The sequence below is a fragment of the Nematolebias whitei genome, chromosome 7 (genome assembly GCF_014905685.2).
Source record: "Nematolebias whitei isolate Nwh7 chromosome 7, NemWhi1, whole genome shotgun sequence".
In the NCBI taxonomy this organism is placed as follows: Eukaryota; Metazoa; Chordata; class Actinopteri; order Cyprinodontiformes; family Rivulidae; genus Nematolebias; species Nematolebias whitei.
Window position 1 is genome coordinate 39019399 of NC_056504.1, and position 18431 is coordinate 39037829.

General features: G+C 39.0%; 2 protein-coding genes and 1 non-coding gene across 5 annotated transcripts; 1 reads left to right on the plus strand and 2 right to left on the minus strand.

Annotated features, from left to right (window-relative positions):
* The first annotated feature begins 2151 nt into the window (after positions 1-2151).
* On the plus strand, positions 2152-12431 carry ninj1 (ninjurin 1). 3 transcript variants are annotated; one of them, XM_037679489.1, is made up of 4 exons: positions 2152-2386; positions 3372-3391; positions 8266-8488; positions 12193-12431. In XM_037679489.1, the coding sequence occupies exons 1-4, from the start codon at positions 2335-2337 to the stop codon at positions 12345-12347; spliced, it is 450 nt and encodes a 149-aa protein (XP_037535417.1). In that variant the 5' UTR covers positions 2152-2334; the 3' UTR covers positions 12348-12431. The 3 variants fall into 3 exon arrangements, with proteins under 3 accessions (XP_037535417.1, XP_037535416.1, XP_037535415.1); XM_037679488.1 differs by lacking the exon at positions 3372-3391 and having other exon boundaries at positions 2152-2400; XM_037679487.1 differs by lacking the exon at positions 3372-3391 and having other exon boundaries at positions 2152-2385; positions 8251-8488.
* Positions 12432-13603: 1172 nt separating this feature from the next.
* LOC119412918 lies at positions 13604-13731 on the minus strand. Its single transcript, XR_005186945.1, has one exon. It is a non-coding gene; the product is annotated as a U6atac minor spliceosomal RNA (small nuclear RNA).
* Positions 13732-14460: 729 nt separating this feature from the next.
* card19 (caspase recruitment domain family, member 19) lies at positions 14461-17780 on the minus strand. Its single transcript, XM_037679491.1, has 6 exons — positions 17729-17780; positions 17212-17351; positions 15602-15758; positions 15420-15482; positions 14933-14998; positions 14461-14831 (listed from the first exon to the last, which is right to left on the minus strand). Exons 1-6 carry the CDS (start codon positions 17733-17735, stop codon positions 14722-14724), a joined length of 543 nt encoding a protein of 180 aa, XP_037535419.1. The 5' UTR covers positions 17736-17780; the 3' UTR covers positions 14461-14721.
* Between the last annotated feature and the right edge of the window lie 651 nt (positions 17781-18431).

Genomic DNA, 18431 nt, shown 5'->3' on the forward strand with positions numbered 1-18431 from the left:
AGCTCCACTTGTTTCATCTTAGACCCGACTTTGCTTTAGCGCTTTCCAACGCTCTGTTTCCTGGAACAAAATGGCTCTCCTTCTGTCGACTCGCGTCCATTCAGCTTTTAGTCGCCCTTTTGTTTTTGAAAAGAAGAAATATACCTTTTCACTTTGAGCCTGGCCTCTGATTTCATCAGTCTTCCTCTGACTTTGTTTACATCTGGAGATTATTTTACTGACTCAACACACGTCATGTGACAAGTTTGTCCTAACTGTCAACGTTAGACTGTAAACAAATGGCTATAACAAAACATGATTCTGCTTATTTTGTTCATTTATTGCAAATGAACTGTTCAATTTTTTTAGAGAATGATGGATATTTAGTGGTTATTTTTTAGATGATGCACACAGATAAAAAAAATTAAAACAAAAAAAGTGTAGAAAATTGCACATTTTGATGGCTATTACAGCTTTGAATCAGATTTTTGCCAAACATTTGCAACACACTTGACATTAAACCTGACATGGCAAATGATAAAGAGGTAGACTGTATAATAAATACAAAAACTCAAGTTTGTCACAAAACCTGCTGCTTTAATATGGGGCATGAAATCCCACCCGAAGGTGCTCAAATAATCTTCAGGACTCAAAACAATAATGCTAAATGAACATTTACACCATAGTTATTACAAATAATAAATACAAGCATAATAATTTAATAAAAAAATGGCATTTTAACTGTTGCAACTGTTTGGGTTGTCAGTTGGTTCATGTTTAATAAAGTTATTAGCCAAGTCTGTGCACTTAAACTGGAGATATTTCAAAACTCAAGCCTTTTTTATTTTCTAGAATTGAATCTGAAAAGTTTTGGAACCCCCCAAAATAAACAATCACATAAACCCAACCCTACAACTTAATTATAATGTTATAATTCTTTTTTTTTCTCAAATGATTCACAAATCGTGCATGGAATAGTTTGTTTCTAGGTTGTTTGTGGCACCTCATATCTACGGAGCCCCGGAGGGAACATATGACTGAGTCCTGACACAACAACTGGAGGTCTTTAGATCATCTCCAGAAATCAGATTAAACATTTCAAACAATAATAACTATGTTTTTTGCCTTTGGCATCATAAAAAAAATTACAAATGCTGTCATAAATAGAAAACTTATTTATTTATTGAATTTATATGTTGGCCATGATAGTTTTTGTTGTCTTTAGCACAGTTTGCCTTAGTCACAAATGTCTGCATTTTTATAGGTCAAAAGCAGAAAAGTTAAAATGCCAATATCAGTAAGGAAAACTTATATAATGTATAATGGAGCAGTTCTTTAAATATATATTTTAATTGTAGTTTTGTGTGTAGTATTTATTGTTTTGATTTTAAGCCTGTGCACAAAGAAGGTTAATCATTAATGATAATTAAAAAAAAAAAACTCAACACTTGTCAATATTATGGAGTTGCAAATTGCAATGAATAAAACATAATTTGCATAAGATATCTTAAGTTTCCCAGTGTTGTCCAGTCGCTTAGTGTTTACTTTTATTATTTTTATTTTTTTTTATTCTTTTTTCTTTTTCCTAAAGTTTTGGAAGATATGTTCACTTTTTGTTTCACAAACCTTTTTCTTTACTGTCTCTTTGAAAAGTCACTGCTGGCCTTTATTTCACCTTTGCTAATGTTTTCTTTTTGCTTTAATTTTGGAAGTGGGTGGGGTGTCAGCTTCACTCAGCTTGAACTCTTGGTCTTTTCTATTTGGCTTGTGCGTGTGCGTGCGTACGCGCGTGGCATGTGACTGCATACTAATGAGATTCATTTTGCATGTCTTACATCATGTTTATCGCTCCTTTGATGCTTTCACTCTGTTGTCAGGATTTTCCCCATCTATTTGCACATATTACATGTTTGTATAATTTTGTTATTTTACGTTAATATTTCATCATAAACAACAACAACATTAAAAAGAATGAGACGAGAAAACCGCACCAAAGCTTTTTTGTGCTGCGTGTAATTCTCAATTTAGCCACTAGGTGTCAGTAAAGTCTCGTTGTTTGAAAGCGTGAAAGTAATTTAAACGAAAAACCCAAGTTCGACTTTTCTTCTTGCATTACATAATTTCATATATGATGTAATAAATCTATAATCAGCCTCGAAAGTCGACACTTCTCCTGAAAATGCTCAGTTTTGTGACAGCGGCCGCCCCCATGTCGGAGGGGCGGTAGGCGGCAGCTCGTCCATCTTCCACCCAGCGGCGGCTCGTTTCCTCGTCTCTCCACAGTTTGTGCGTCCGGCTGGAAGAAGCCACATTGTAGCTGCATGACGAGGCTGATTCCGCTCACAGAGATAAAGGATGGCGTCTGAAAACCTGGAGATGAACGGCGATGCTGATCGAGACACGGAGGTGAGACAGGACACGGTTCCCCAAAGAAAAACCAGAAAACATGGACCAGGTCTTTATTCGAGTGTCTGAATCATCGCGTGGAAAATATATTTGTCGTGATCTGAAGGATCATTTCTAAAAAAAAACTCGCTTCTTCTTGTTTTCCACGTGAGGCTATTTCTACCTCCATTCGTCTGCTCTGGGATCAGTTTACACATAATGACAGAGAGAACGCGGTGCGCGTGCGTGTGTCCGCAGTGGACTCTTTGAGAGGGATCAGGTGGGTTAATGACTGACCCAGAACCAGAGCCGAAAACCAGTGATCCTAGTCAAGGGTTTTTGATTTAAACGCATCTTTGTGCTAGAAGTGTCCAAACTGTGGTGGAAAAGTTTATTCATCATTTATAGTATAAGCAGACTTACTTAATATTCAGTGTTTTTATTTACAAATACGTAGTACTTGTACTTTTTGAGACCACTTTCATACTTTATCGTCTTTATTTGTCATAATGTGAAAAAAAAAAATTAGTATACATGATGTAACCGATTTTTGATATAAAAGACAAAACCACATCCCTAAAGTTTTGAGAATTGTTTCCAAGAATTTTAGCTTCTCACTTCTTTCCAAACTAGAAATAAAAACACATTTTAAACTTTACCATTGCATTAGTCAGTGGTAGATAGATAGATAGATAGATAGATAGATAGATAGATAGATAGATAGATAGATAGAGTGGAATCATATTTGGTCTTTATGCTTACAGTAATAAGTTTGCCATACCAGCTGGAGACGGAGCAGTTCTTACCTCAGCACTTGGGGCATTCCTGCATTTCAGTGAGGACTAAACAACTGTGTTTCGGTTGAAGGTCAGGGTGTGAATGAAACGACCAGAAATGTGAGAGTATTTCAAGACGCAGGCAACAAAAGCTGAACATGTTTTAGTTTTGCATTAAATCTGAAGGTATTATCTGATTTATGAAGATTCACACTACTTCTTTTTCTTCTTCTTCTTTCCCTCTTCAGCGAGTCATCCTCCTCCATCTCTGTCCTCTGCATCCTCTGTCCTCACTCCAACTCCCTCCATGTCCTCTCTAACTGCATCCATATATCTCCTCTTTGTCTTTTTCCTGGCAGCTGCATTTCTAACAGTCTTCTACCAGTATACCCACTGTCCCTCCTCTGGACATGTCCAAACCATCCCAGTCTGGCCTCTCTAACTTTATCTCCCAGTTGTTCAACCTGGGCTGAACCTCTGATGATCTCATTCCTAATCTTATCCATCCTTGTCACTCCTAAGGAGAACCTCAACATCTTCATTTCTGCCTCTTCCAGTTCTGTCTCCTGTCTTTTTGTCCATGTCTCTGTCTCCAGTCCATACAACATAACTGGTCTCATCACTGTCTTGTAAACTTTTCCTTTGACCTTTGGTGACACTCTTTTGTCACAAATCATCCCTGCAACTTTTCTCCATCCTGCCTGGACTCTCTTCTTCATCTCTTTACCCCATTCCCCATTTTCCTGGACAGTGGACCCCCAAGTACTTGAAGTCCTGCACCTTTGTGACCTCTGACCTTGTAGCCTCACTGTTCCACCGGCCTCCCTCTCATTCACACACATGTACTCTGTCTTACAATTGTATTTGTCTGACTGCAAGACTAGAATCAACAAGTCTGAAATACATTGTTGGACCAAAAGAGAGGAGGCTCTCTAACCCGTTGTCATTAAGGACAATTTGGTTCAGAATATTTTGTTAGAAATGTGTAAGGTTTTGTAGGGTACGTTTTATTGTCGTGCATCAGCTGTATAAGATCATTAAAAAAAAAAAAGTTTAAAAAACAAAACAATTGGACTTCTGTTGTGTGGCTGGATTGTGGGGTGTTCATATAACTGCATGGCAGGCTCAGTTATGTGGCCAGATTCATGAAGATTAGACTAAAACTACACGGCCGTCACAGTAAAGAGCTGTTCATGTGTTTGTGTGCCTGGCTCACACAGATGTTTTCATCACACTACATGAAGGTGTAAATTAGTTGAGCTGGTTGGAAATCAGGCCTAATGCTGCTTTGTAGATTTCTGAAAGTTCAAATCCAAGACCTCCTCCTCTGTTTAAAGATTTAACTCAAACGGGCTCCTTTACTTTGTCAAGTCTTCTGGGTCCTTGTGTTTTTGTGCTTGTTCTTCTCCATGTTCTGTTCTGTGGCGTGATTTTCAGATTCCCTCGCTGGTCACACAAAAGCCTGGATATCCACAGGTTTGAAGAGCTTTTTTTTAATTTAAATGTTTCTGTTCCATCCCTTCTGTCTTTACGGGGATGTGTTCAGCCTGATGGTGTAAAGTTCTGATGACAGAAGGTTTGCGTCTCAGTGAGAATCAAACAGAAGGTTCTGATCTGTGGGACTTGGTTTCCTGTAAACTTCAGCATTGACGCTTCCAACTTTTTCCATGTGCACAATACAGTTAAAAAAAAAAGAAGTCATTTAGCGTGCTCGCTGGTGAACTTGAGCTTAATGTCCACAGAGTTGATGTGTTGGGTGAACACTTCTGCTTCTGCCTGGATTCTGACCCAGGTATCCACATCTCTGAACCAGGAGCTCCATGTATCCTGATGCATGCTCGAGCTCCATGTTTTCCCTTGAGAGAGTCCAGAGCTCTTGTTTCCACTTCCTCCATTTAGAGATTGGCCACAATGGGTGACACTGGAAACCTCATGGCACAATCGTGCTTCTGTTTGTAGAAACTGAATAGAACTTGGAATAAGTGGAAGAAAGACAGAGGTCCGGCAGGGTATGGTGCTGCTCTGGGCTGAAACCGGTCCTGTTGTTTAGAACCTGTTGTCTAGCTTTAATGAGACGTTTCCAATTACAGAATAGAAGTGGAGTTGTTTTGTAAATTAAATTCAATTAAATTCATTTCAGTTTATTTATAAAGCGCCAAGTCACAACAGAAGTCATCTCAGGGCACTGAACAGAAACATTCATATAAATAAAAAGTCCGTTAATAACATTATTTAACTGAGGAGCAGACTGCTTTGAGTTTAACTCCATCACAGAACTTTCATGTTGAACAAGCATGAAGGCGACAGTGGAAAGGAAAAACTCCCTCATGAGGAAGAAACCTTTAGCAGAACCAGGCTCAGGACAAGCGGCCATCTGCTTCGACCGAGTGGGTTTGAGAGGACAGGAAGGAGGAACAGATACACAATGGCAGTTTGAGAATCACATGTTAAAATATAAATAATATCAAATGAAAACTATTCATGTGTAACGATTCATGTAAGGAAATTAGGTCAATTTGTCCTCCAGTAGTCTAGTCTACGGCAGCATAACAATCCGACCCTAACTATAGGATTTATCAAAGTCTTAAGCCCAGTCTTAAAACTGGACAATGTGTCAGCCTCATGGTCAGAAACTGGAAGTTGGTTCCGCAAGAGAGGAGCCTGATAACAAAAACATCTTCCTCACATTCTGCTTTTGGTAACTCTAGGAACCACAAGTAAACCTGCAGCCTTGAGAGCGGAATGCTCTGTTAGGAAAATATGGAACAATAAGATCTGTAATATAAGATGGAGCTAGGTTGTTGAGGGCTTTGTAGGTAAGAAGTAAGATTTTGAATTAAATTCTAAATTTGACAGGGAGCCAGTGGAGAAAAGCTTATTATTATTATTATTATTATTATTATTACTTATTTTTGGATTTACCATATTCTGGAGGACAGAGAATCCACACCAGCAGGAGCAGGTTAATGCAGAACATGGTCTTCAATTGGGTAGGCTAGAGTTAGGATGTACACAGAGAACATCCTAACTCCTCAGAGTGGTGGAAATCTTTTTTGTAGCAGAGGTGTGAGTGCAATAAAGTGATCAACTTTAGTTTCAACCTTTGCCTCGAAACTAGAAACATGCTGTGTTTGACTGAACCAAAGTCCGTGTGGTAATTGTGATGTTACAGAAAATATGCATATATAAAGTTTTTAATTGGGCCAAGAGGGCAGAGCAAAAGGTCAGAAGGCACTCAACTTTGCTCCATCAATAATGAAACCTCGAGGAATCTGTGTTTAATATGTGACTTATGAGCTGAGTCATTTTGCAATGTTTTAATTTCACATAAAAAGCGCCGTTGTATTTTTTTTTTATGTTTATGAACACGTGTGTGATTTCTGTTTAAACTATGACATGTTGGTGATGTTTGTAAGATGCTCACAAGTCGTAACTTCTTTTTTTCACTCATTTTGGACAAACTTCATGTGAAGCCAGCGTGTGAGCTCCTCAGTGACATGTCATAATATTTATGACACATTTCCTGACACTAACTCCGTGACCTTCTGTCAGATTCTGCAAAGACGGAGAAAAAGTTTGTACTTCTGTTAAATTTTTCCTGCTTGCAGCAAACTACTAAATGTGCACAGTTCCGGCTTCTTTCCCCATCACATCTCAACATCTGGTTTATTGTTGGATTTTCTTGACAAGATTAGTACTTTAAAGATATTAAACAGCACAAAGGCACAACTGATAGTTCTGAAATCATGATCATAAATGTTTACCTGGTATTTTTAATCCTTTTTAAAATAATAAAGTAATTAGGACCAAAACATTTGTCAAGCTGAGTCATCATTTTAATGTTTTACAAAATGATCTTGTGCTGTTACATTCATTCAACCTATATTTAGACAGGTAAATCCCATTGAGCCTCGAGGACTCATTTACAAGAGAGACCTGATTTCAACAAAGAATGATGACAACAATAGACAGTTATAAAAAGGCATACAGATTTGATTTTTTTTACAAATAGGATGGCTAAAAAAAGAAAAGTAACAAAAAACAGCTAGATCATAAGGTGAATGTAGAAAACTAAAAACAGGAACAGGTCTGCATTGGTCCTTGCCAGAAGTCCAACAGGTTCTTAAAGACACTTAGAGAGGTCAAGGTCGAGAGCTTCATATCTTTTTGTAAGATATTCCAGGAAACAGGAGATGAGTAGGAGAAGGCCCTTTTGCCTAGTTCAGTCCGCACTGAGGGAACACTGCAGGTAATAATGTCCTGAGAGCGCACGCTGTAACTGCACTCACGCAGAGACATGAAGGAGGAGATGTATGAAGGCAGGAGACCAAGAAGTGATTTAAAGATGAAAATGTACCAGTGAGAGAGTCTGCGTGAAGTTAATGATGTCCTGTTAACCAGTGAATACAGGGTGCAGTGGTGGGTACGATAATCACAGCCAGTTATGAATCTTAGTGCACCATGATAGACACATCCAACATCTGCAGGGTTCTTGTAGGAGCATTCATGTAGATAATGTCACCGTAATCAATGGAGGGAAGGAAAGTCACAGATACAAGGCGTTTTCTAGCATTCAGCGTTAGACAGGATTTGTTTCTGAAAAAGAAACCCAGTTTAACTTTCACTTTCTTTACCAAGTTTTCCACATGGAGCTTAAAAGAGAGATGTGAGTCGACCAAGATACCCAAATATTTATAGGAATCAACAAACTCAATGGGGACACCTTTTGATTCCTGAAACTTATCAGGGTGTTGTGTACTAAAAAATAAAACGTGTGTTTTCATTTAGCCAGATTGTAAATAATTCCACTATAATAGCAGAAATAGTGGACTTTTTGTTTTGCCCTCCAAATGAAGAAGCAACTTCTTAAAAAGCAAGTTTACTCTGGTTTGAGGGAAAGTGAAACCACTGCAGTGCATCAAAGAGTAAGTTGCACAATTAGGTGAATTCTGTAGGTCCGGACTGAAAAGACACTTAAGATAAGAACTGAAAAGTTGATAAATGTTAATAAAACCTGATCAATCTTAAACTTTTTACTGATGGAGCGAGAAACAGACGCCAGCTTGTGCCTCTTTGTCACACTGATGCCAGGGCTTGTGTTTGTCTCCAGGTGTCGGTATGGGAGAACCGGAGGCGGCAGAGCAGACCTCTGAACATGAACCATTACGCCAACAAGAAGAGCGCAGCGGAGAGCATGCTGGATGTGGCTCTGCTGATGGCCAACGCCTCGCAGCTGAAGGCCGTGCTCGAACAAGGGCCGGACTTCACCTTCTACCAGCCCCTCATCGCTCTCATCAGCATCTCCCTCATCCTTCAAATCCTAGTGGGAGTCATGCTCATCTTCATAGGTGAGCTCAGAGGCGGCAACGTCACATTTATTGAAACAATCCTTCTATTAACATTTCCACAGGAAGTCAACCAACGCCTAAACATTGTACGATGTGTTTAAAGGGCAAATACTAAAAGCAAAATGTTTTTAAATGTAGCTATTTTAAGGTCAGTGTTCACATGGACGGAAATGAAAAAACCTGCCTAAATAAAACAAGATAATTCACTTTTGACTCCGCCCCCCCAAAAAAATCATAGTGAATTTATTAAAAATTTATGGAAATCGTCATTGGGCAGCACGGTGGCACAACTGGTAGAGCTGCTGCCTCTCAGCGAACAGGTCCCTGGTTCAAACCCCGGTCCAGGGGCCTTCTGGGTGGAGTTTGCATGTTCTCTCCGTGCATGCATGGGTTTTCTCCGGGTACTCCGGTTTCCTCCCACAGACCAAAAACATGCATGTTAGGCTGATTGGTAACTCTAAATTGTCCCTAGGTGTGAGTGAGAGTGCATGGTTGTTTGTCTCTATGTGTCCCTGTGATGGACTTGCGACCTGTCCAGAGTGTACCCCGCCCCTCGCACAGTGATTGCTGGACATGGGCACCAGCGACCCCCGTGACCCAAAATGGAATAAACGGGTAAAGAAAATGGATGGATGGAAGTCGTCATTGTGCAGAATTGTCAATAAAAAAGGGAAAAATACATTTATACAGATTGTTGTGATCTTCAGGCTTTCAGAAAGTCCCAGGTTTACTAGCAGTATGCTTATGTCCCTCGTCACAGAAGGATTTGAATAGTGAGCGTTTGTAGTTTTCAACATGAGTGTTTTTTCTGAACAGGGAATGCAGGAAAACCTTAATGTTTTTGGTGCAAGATATTCAAGTGAGTAGGAGTTACACTGTGTAGAAGAAAAAAGGTAGTTTGTCCAAGGTGATGCAGGGTGATGGACACTGGTGAGCAAAATGAGCAATTTTATCCATGACCAGGTGCAATGGTGGAGCCAGGGGTAGCCTGGTCACACAGTTGATTTGAGGAAACTATACTTTTAAGCAGTGGTGCTCACAGTTCTGCTAATCCACTAATAGTGAAACGGATTTGTGTGTTTGCTATATTTGAAAATCTTTAGTGGATATAGATTTCGCTAAATTTAAATCCAGTAAATTTAAGTCCGCTAAACAATCAGAAACATTGCAGACATAATTCCTACCCAGCATGCTTTACAACGCTCACTCTTTTTTTCATTCAACCTTTATTTGCACAGGTTAGTCTCATTGAGCCTCGAGGACTCGTTTACAAGAGGGACCTGTTTTTAACAAAGAACACAGATGAGGTACAGACAACAGTAGACAATCTTATAAAAAGCATATAAAATGAAAAGTAAATAGGAGAAATTATAAACCAATGTTAAATACTAAAAACAGGAACATGTAACAGGAACTGGGACGTGACTCTCTCACACATGATTTCACACATCTTTTTTCTTTAATATAAACAGATTTATTACTAGGTTAATACCTTTTATGTAAAATCCTTACACTAATCACTTCAGAATCAACAGTGTAATTTAATTCCATACAGCCGTCTGAAGGGTAGACAGAAGTGTACCGGGGCTGCAGCTTCTATGAAGCGCTGCCCTTATCACTTAGATAAGAAAAGGGGAAGAAAACATGAGGAGAGAAGGTATCAATAAAAAGCTCTCTCACACTGTGTCCTTTATACAGGGTGTGGTGTAAGGTAGCAAAAAAAATCTACATCAGCACAAGCAACATAGAGAGACATAATACATTTTGCAGGGGGGTGTGACAAGATGGTGAGATTGTCCATGAAGCCTTCCAGATAGTTTCCATAGTCCTGATAAAGATGTTAGTGTCTCTCAGCCGATCCACTCTGATAAGGGCAGAGCATCTTAACTTATGTATCCACCAGGAGCAATTTGAGATCAGTTGGCCTGTCCAAGGCCAGCGGGGAGGCCAGATTCAGATAAATAACAATTGTTTTGGGACAGGCCGACTCCACTGGTTTCCTGTCTGCCTTCAGTTCTGCTGGTACACTCAATGGTGAATCCAAACAGCCCGATTAGTGGACATTTTGTCTGTCTGTGCTTGTTAGCCTTCTCCAAGGTGGATTCCTTCATGCCGGTGAGTTCTAGGAGCTGCAAGTGGCCCACGATTTTCAGAAATCGCATCCAGCTTAGTTCAGCTCACAAAGCATATTAGTCTGAGAGCTCGAAGCACGGTGCAATCCTTCATATAAGGCAGGCAGCATCACTATTGCCAAAACTGCTGCCGACGTCTTCCTAATTTTTCGATATCCCAGGTACCCGCTGATTCCAAAAAGCAGAAACCCTGTTATTATAAATCCAATTATGTATGTGTCTTCTACATCCTCAACAGACAGCACAGACGGGCACATCATCTTCCAAACACCCCAGGAATCCATGACATATCCAGCTGCCTGTGTCCCTTCAGGGCATGAGGGTTCTCCTGCACCCTGTCTTCTCGTCGATAAAATTTGATCAATTGCGTTGAGAGACCGGCTGACCAGATCTATAATAATTTACGATTCGGAAAATGTGCAAAGAGAGGATCTGAGAGTCACAGGACAAGAGAAAAAGCAGGAGGGGAGGCAGGAGAGGGAAAGGGAGCATCCGTTTTTACCGAGAGTGCGAGAGGAAAAACACTTGAACTGCAGGATAAAGAAGATGATTTCCTCAGTGCATTTTCACATTTCATGGTTCATTAGTTTGGCATAGAACATTTGTTCACTTGTGAAGATGAAGTTAATTCAGAATTATGTGTAAAAGTTTTGAAACATTGTGTGCTGACACTTAGAGCTTTCAGCTGAATGTTGTTTTTGTTTTTTTTCAAGACGATGTCAGACTAATGTCCGTGTATTCATATGGCAGGACGCTAAACTGCCCTTCCTGCAGTCCAGACACGACACCCACTGAAAACCTTGAGTGTAAACAAAAAGAAATGCGTAAGACTCTGAACTGTCAGGCAGCTAAAATGATACAGCATGCAAAATGGAGGAAGACGTTACTTTGAAATAAGCAACAATTTTCTTTCTTGTATCCGAGTATCAATTAAAGAGGTTGGTCCAGAAGTACAACATGTCCCTGTAACATTTTCACAACCATACATAATTTAATGATCACAGTTAAATGTAAAAACAAACAACAAAACACATTTTCAAGAGGCATATTACTGAAAAAATAAAAATTAACTTAACAAAATAAAGGCCGAATATATTTTCTCTGTTACAGTTTCATGACCAACTATAATATAAACTCCTATTATACAGAATAAAAACTCCCCGACTGAAGTGAGTAAATCCCCTCATACTGACGAGGCCCTCCTCTCCTCTGGCTGTTTTCTTATCTTACCCGAACAGAAAAATGTTACAATGTGGAGAGTGAGTGGGGTTTTGACAACTGCAGCAGGAAGTGGTGGCCTCTGCTGGGTCCAATTTAAAGAACTGTTTACTATTAGGTAGAATAGTCTCAGAGGAAATGACGTAACTAAGCTGCCATGGAAAACAATTATCTGTTTAAAACAAACCCACAAGTTTCATTCACAGATCAGGAAGGCATGTGAGTTCTCACTGGATCAGTAATCCTTTAAAAAAAACATTAAGGTGAGGCTCCTTACTGCCCCCTTGTGGTGTAAATTATGTCACTACGTGTAGCTGTTTATGAGCATCAAGTGATTCCTGTTTGTTTTCCCAGTGAAGTGGAATCTAAACGATGAAAGCATGCACTACAAGCTGAACATCTTGGAGAACACTGCCACGGCGTGCGTCTTTGTCATCGTCGTAGTCAACGTCTTCATCACAGCGTTCGGCGTGCAGCGCCCCAACCCGGGACCTTCACCACCTTCTTGACGTGACACACCTACTGCCGGTGGAGACACATTTACCAAAACATGACAGTCATGTTGTTTATAACCTGCCTTGTTTTATATGTTTTCTTCTTTTAGTGTGTTTTTTTTTTTTTTATTTTATTTCAAAAGTTTTGTTGTTTTACCTCTGATCGTGCTCAGGTTGCTGATGCAAATAAAGGACGGCCTTTATCAAACAAAAATCAGGAGAATCCTACTCTGTGTAAATCAACAATACTGTGAGCATTCCTGAAAAAAAGACTTTACTAGTTGTTTTTTTTAAGTTTTTGTGTTGGTATGCTAATCGTGTATTTTGTAACAGAACATAATATGAAGTCTTCCTCCTCTTCACGATGCTTTACTTTGTACAACAGCTTTACAGTGGAGGGGTAAATGTATTTGTCCAGTGCTTTAAATCTCCATCATTAAAAGAAGTGCACTTTTTTTTTGTCTTATGCAAAGTGTAAACAAATTGACATGTACTTTTACTTTATATGGCTTTATATTATCTGTGTCTGTGTTCACTTTTTGTAGCACCAAATCAGCTTTAGTTATGAACTCTTGTACAGTCACTGCTGTTTAAATTATATTTTAAAAATAAAACTCGAAAACCAACTGTCGCCCATAGTTTTTATTTTAATTAAACTCAAGAACGTGCATGCGATGGCACTTGTGAGACATTTCTCCAGAACACAAAAAAAATGACAAACGGATAAAAAATGCATTATATTACTAGACAAGACCAATAATTCATCATTCCTCGTTTTGAAAAACTATTTTAAAAAGACAGGAACAATACACTGAAAGCAGTTTAATAGTCGTATAAAAATGCACTTATCCATCCATTCTATAAAGTTGCTGACACGCTGCTTAAATATTCTTAAGTATTCTGATGAAAAATATTTACTTAAAAACTTTAGATAAAATAGACTTGTTGAAAAATCATCCTTTTTAAAGAGAGGCACGTTCGGTTATGTAAAACTAGTCACTGCCCACAGTTAATACAGTATTTATCACTAACTAGCAGACAAATGTACACACTACCAAACATATAATAAACTAGGCTTTTGTACCTCAGAAAGGGTTTATTGGGTATAAAACTCTGGCAACCAAGCAAAGTTAATGACTGCAGGCCAGCAGGAAAAATAAAAAGGCAGAAACAAAAACAAGGGAAGAGGCACGTTTCCGTTTTCTAGCTACACCGTGAAAACAGGAAGCATGGATCTGGATACGCACATGGTCTGTTAAAGCATATAAAAAAAAAAAACTTGGTTAGAGATGCCACGAAGTAGGTGGCAATGCCTTAACCGTATATGTGTTGATGGCCTCAAGGGCCAATTCCATCCTTGTCAAGGGGAGTGCTAACCTTCTCTCCTTTCATACAACACAGCTGAAGGAGAGAACACGCCCCTATATAAAGGCTGAAAATATAAGTTGACTTCCATTACGGTGCTATTTAGAAGGTTAACCACATAACTACGCTTTTTTTTTTTTTTTTTTCGTAGTATATAAATTCACTAAAACGTTACATTATTTCGTTGCTTTATTCGACATTTTCTACGTTTTTACATGTAATTCTATACCCACAATGCACTGCGCGCTAAAGACGGACTCTCAATGGTGCGAAGTATCACGTGACATAAAAAAAAAACACGCTCAACACGTTTAAATGCAGTTTCCCATATAAAATATCGTTTCAAGTTGATCTTATATCGATACCATTCGTTTCTTTGGTTTTTTTCACTCCCTCAAATATAAGCAGAATTTATTAAAGCGCTTAAAAACGCAACAAAAGAGGCGGGTTTCCGGGTCCGGAGGCCCGCAGCCAGCTCACGTCCTAACAAAAGTTACAGGGTGTAGTTTGTCTTTTGTCCAGTAGATGGCGGGCTTTGAATCAGGTTTACAGACTCGTTTCAGGTTTTTCCACGTCTTATGTAAGCAAAAACAAAGTAGTGTTACTTTAAACAACCCATTAATTAGATAACAAAAATAAAATTATTTATGCTGTTCAATTTAGTTGAGATTGTGAGAAAGATTGTTCTTTTAGTCATGAATCTTTCTTACATTTGGGTATTTAGGACACACTGTTTCAACTCATAATAGTGTTTTCTTCCTTTTACATTTAAATATTTACACAGTTTCCACCAACTTACTCCATCACGTCTTTAGCCTCAAGTGTATTTCATCCCTTTAACCATTCAACAAACACGAGTATAAAATAAATAAGCAAAAGTGCCACATTTGTTTTGTTTTCCACATTTCAAACAAAACATAAAATCCACACGTGCATATTTTACACCCTGTGCAAAATTGAGACGATAAGGCGTGCGTTGGTAGTATCAGCAATTCTGATGCACCAGATGTGAAGGAGTCGATCGTTACTTCATAAAGCCTTCGTCAGTGTACCAAATAAGAACCTCCTGAGCTTTTCTTTTCAAACCCAGGGCCGCCATCCCAAGTGCCCGGCTGCCTCCAGACACTTTAGCTTCTACAGGAAGGAAAAATGATCAACAATACAAAAAAAAAAAAAAACAAGACAATAAAATAAAGAATAATTGTTAGAAGAAACTGAAAAAAAAAAATCTTTACCACTGTAGTAATAAAGTAAAGCCACTCCCAGAGCAAAGCTGAAACAGCCCAGGAAGAAGAGGGGATCTAGAATATGTACAGAAATATAAAGGGCCATATTTAGAATCAGCTCCTGTTAAAGCAACTTACTGCCACAACATCCTGATGCATGCTCGATAATCCAGGTAGAAAAACCTAAAAAAAAGTTAAATCAGGTCCTCTGGACAGATTATTCTTGTGTTTACTGCCACAACACTTTTAAACTTGCTCGTTTTTATAATACTGACAAAGGAAATAATCGTTCTGAGGTCCTAAGGTTTAGCTGTAGTGTTTTTAGCATTTAGTTCAAATTAACACATTAAAGACTTCAAACACCAAAATAACATTTTAAAACATCTGGAAGACTTTCTATGAAACAAAACAAATCAAATCACTGCATCTTTGACTGTTTGTATCAAAATGCACAATAAGGAGACCACACAAATGTTCATGCGGTCACATTACCCACCTCTGTCGTTCATATTGTGTTTCTGTTTGTAAGTACGAGAAAGCATAAGAGGATCCGAGGCATCTGAGATAAAGGAATTAAACAATAAATACATAAATAACAACATTCATACACACTGAAAGACCCAAATGGTAAACATTTGAATGAAATGAAATATGGAAATCGTTGTTGGGGGGGCTAACCTCTGAGGCGAAGCCGTGTGGGCAGGCTGTAGTACACCTCCTCCACGTGAAGGTGAAGCGCTCGGTAAAACTCCCTGCAGGCTTCCTCGCCTTTCCCCTGCAGATGGGTCAGGAGCTCGCCCAGGCGCACGCTTGTCGGTACGTCTAAATTTCTAAACTGCACAAACATTAGTAACTGTTATTAAATGATATTCCTTCTGTGGTTTGTTGGTTGTGAACTTCTGAAAGTATCTGTGTATATATATATATATATATATATATATATATATATATATATACATAACATATTTTCCACCATAAACGTTGCACCGCCCTATAAGTCACATCAGTCCAAATATGTCTAATAAAGTGGAAAAATCCATAAATATGTCGCTTCACCGTATACGTCGCATCTATTATGCGTCACTGCTGACGCGTTGCGTTTGTTATGCGTCAGCGCTGACAACCTGGAAATGTGGGCCAGTGTGCCAAAAGTTGATTGGCTTGCCAAATGGCGTCGCAGGAGCGCGCACGAGAGGACTTTAACAAGAATTTAACAAGACTAACACATAAAAACAATTATTTGTTTGCTTGAAATTATAGAAAAGGTGTGTCTCAGTTTAACTTTTGATTAATAAATGCACTTTGACGGTCAAATCAGCTGCATTTCAAAAGCCGGTTCGCGGAAGCGGGCACAGGCAGAAGGACAAGACGCTGTGCATTTCTTCGGAATTTAACAAGAGAAACACCTAAAAACAATTGTTTTTTTTGCTCGACATTATAGTAAAGGTGTGTCTCAGTTGAACTTTTACTTAATAAAAGGATTTAATAGTCAAATTAGCTTGTTTTCGCCGGAGCGGCGCAGTGAAATGAAGCTGATTTGACGGTTACTCCAATCAGTGAGCAGAATGAAGGTGGCAGGCTATGGCAAGCCAGTTGTGTCATTAATAGCCACTTTTACCTATTACACGATGCAACGGCATGTCATACACTCGACTGCCATCTAGCGACTGAAAATGGTAGTGTTCAATATTTTCAGTCAGAATGAATGAAAACGGTCATATCTCAGCCAAAAATTGGTTTATAAATATGGGAAAAAATCCATAAATACATCGCTTCAGCATAAAAGTCGCAGGGCATGCAAATTATACAAAAACTGCGACTTATAGGGCAAAAAAATACGGTATATCACAATTAATGTAAAAGTGTTGCTTTCAAGCGTCGTTTTTCACACAGCTTGATTTGATTTTGTGCTGTCTGACGCTCGACCTGAGGCTCATTAACTGTGTTGAAATTGTTTTCATATGCAAGATTCTAGTTACGTTTTTAGATTGAAGGAAGTTTTGCGCACGGCTGCCAAATAAATGCCAACACATGCACCGTTGCCTTCGAGTTTACACACCTGTAATAACAATTTACAGGCTATCCATCCATCCATTAGCTTTTACTCGCTTCTTCCTTTTCGGGTCACGGGGGTCACTAGTGCCCACGATGGCATGCATGTTGTAAACATCTAACAATAATATGAAGCAGTGACTACCTTTATTGAGAGCCTTTGCAAATAAAACTTTAGCTGTAAATGTCTAATTCACTGAACAACAATCCAGCTGGGTGTGCAAGTCTGGACTCACTCTGGTGGCCTCCTTGTCTGTGAGGATCTGAGGGTAGATTCTGTTGAGCTGCAGGATGAGTTTGTCCACCAGCTCCGTGTCCAGTCGCTGCTCGGCTCGGAGGAAGACGCTGTCCTCCATCAGCTGCTCGTGGAAACTGTCTGCGGGTTCAACAATAGGGTCATTGAAAATGTGCAGCAGCTATAACGACGCTTCATTGTCATTGTATATTTGAAACAGAAGCGCGAGAACAGGCACGCGGGGTTTGGAATAGCCAAAAAGTAACTAGAATTACTACTAAGAAGTTCACTTTCCTGTCAAACTTTGTGTGGGGGAACTTTTCAGGAACCTTAACATGACTTGTTTGACATTCCGCCGTCTTTGACAAACTAAAGCGAGGAAACCTTTGAGGTCGTTAAAGCGACAGTAATGTTGAAGCTACGAAACTTATAGTGGACTATAATGGATAAACAAAAGGGTTCGTTCGAAGTAAAGTGATGAATGCTTTGGATTTTAGTTAAAAAAAAACGACACAAACCTCCCATAGCGGCGTCCCCCGTTTAGTTGATTTGGACGCGCCCTCTGACGTCATCACGCTGGAGCAGACGGACGTACGTCAACAACGTGGATCCAACGAGAAAACCCAGGGTGGAAATTTTTAAGGTAAATTTTATGCATTTGTTAGATATGTATACGCAACAAACTCACTTTTGTCGTATTTAAAAGACAATATATTAGCTGCATCTTAGTGAAGCAGCATTTAAGTTTGGATAAGTGGATTTGAATGACCATAATTTTCATTCAAATGTAAAAAGTCCAGTAGATAATCTTCCATATCACATTCAAAATGAAATAAAAAAAAAAACTTTTTTAGTTAAATTTAAATACATCTTAGATACTGTCATATTTTTGTTGCCGTTTTTATAAAATGCGAGTCCAAGCTTCATTGTAATTTTTCATTAAAGTGAAAATGTGCACAACAATTAAACATATAGCTGAGGTTTATACACCCAGGGCTGGATTTAGGAGGATGGGGGCCCCTGGGCTGGAGTCAGGATGGGGGCCCCTGGGCTGGAGTCAATACTGTATATGGGGGGGCCCTATATATATATATATATATATATATATAGACCAAGGTTTTTACAGAGAACATCTTGAAAAATATGAAGAACGAAATACAGATTTCCATTTATTAATGACACTTCTGCATTCATCTTATTTGGAGGAACTAGAACCACAAA

What these genes read in the sequence shown, in the direction of transcription:
- ninj1 (XM_037679489.1), top strand. Translation starts at nt 2,335, where the DNA reads ATGGCGTCTGAAAACCTGGAGATGAACGGCGATGCTGATCGAGACACG. An exon ending in CTTCTTTCCCTCTTCAGCGA is followed by an intron (nt 3,392 to 8,265) that starts GTCATCCTCCTC and finishes TCGGTATGGGAG; the next exon opens with AACCGGAGGCGGCAGAGCAG. An exon ending in AGTCATGCTCATCTTCATAG is followed by an intron (nt 8,489 to 12,192) that starts GTGAGCTCAGAG and finishes TTGTTTTCCCAG; the next exon opens with TGAAGTGGAATCTAAACGAT.
- card19 (XM_037679491.1), bottom strand. An exon ending in CACACGGCTTCGCCTCAGAG is followed by an intron (nt 15,483 to 15,601) that starts GTTAGCCCCCCC and finishes CCTTTATCTCAG; the next exon opens with ATGCCTCGGATCCTCTTATG. An exon ending in ACACAATATGAACGACAGAG is followed by an intron (nt 14,999 to 15,419) that starts GTGGGTAATGTG and finishes TACATATTCTAG; the next exon opens with ATCCCCTCTTCTTCCTGGGC.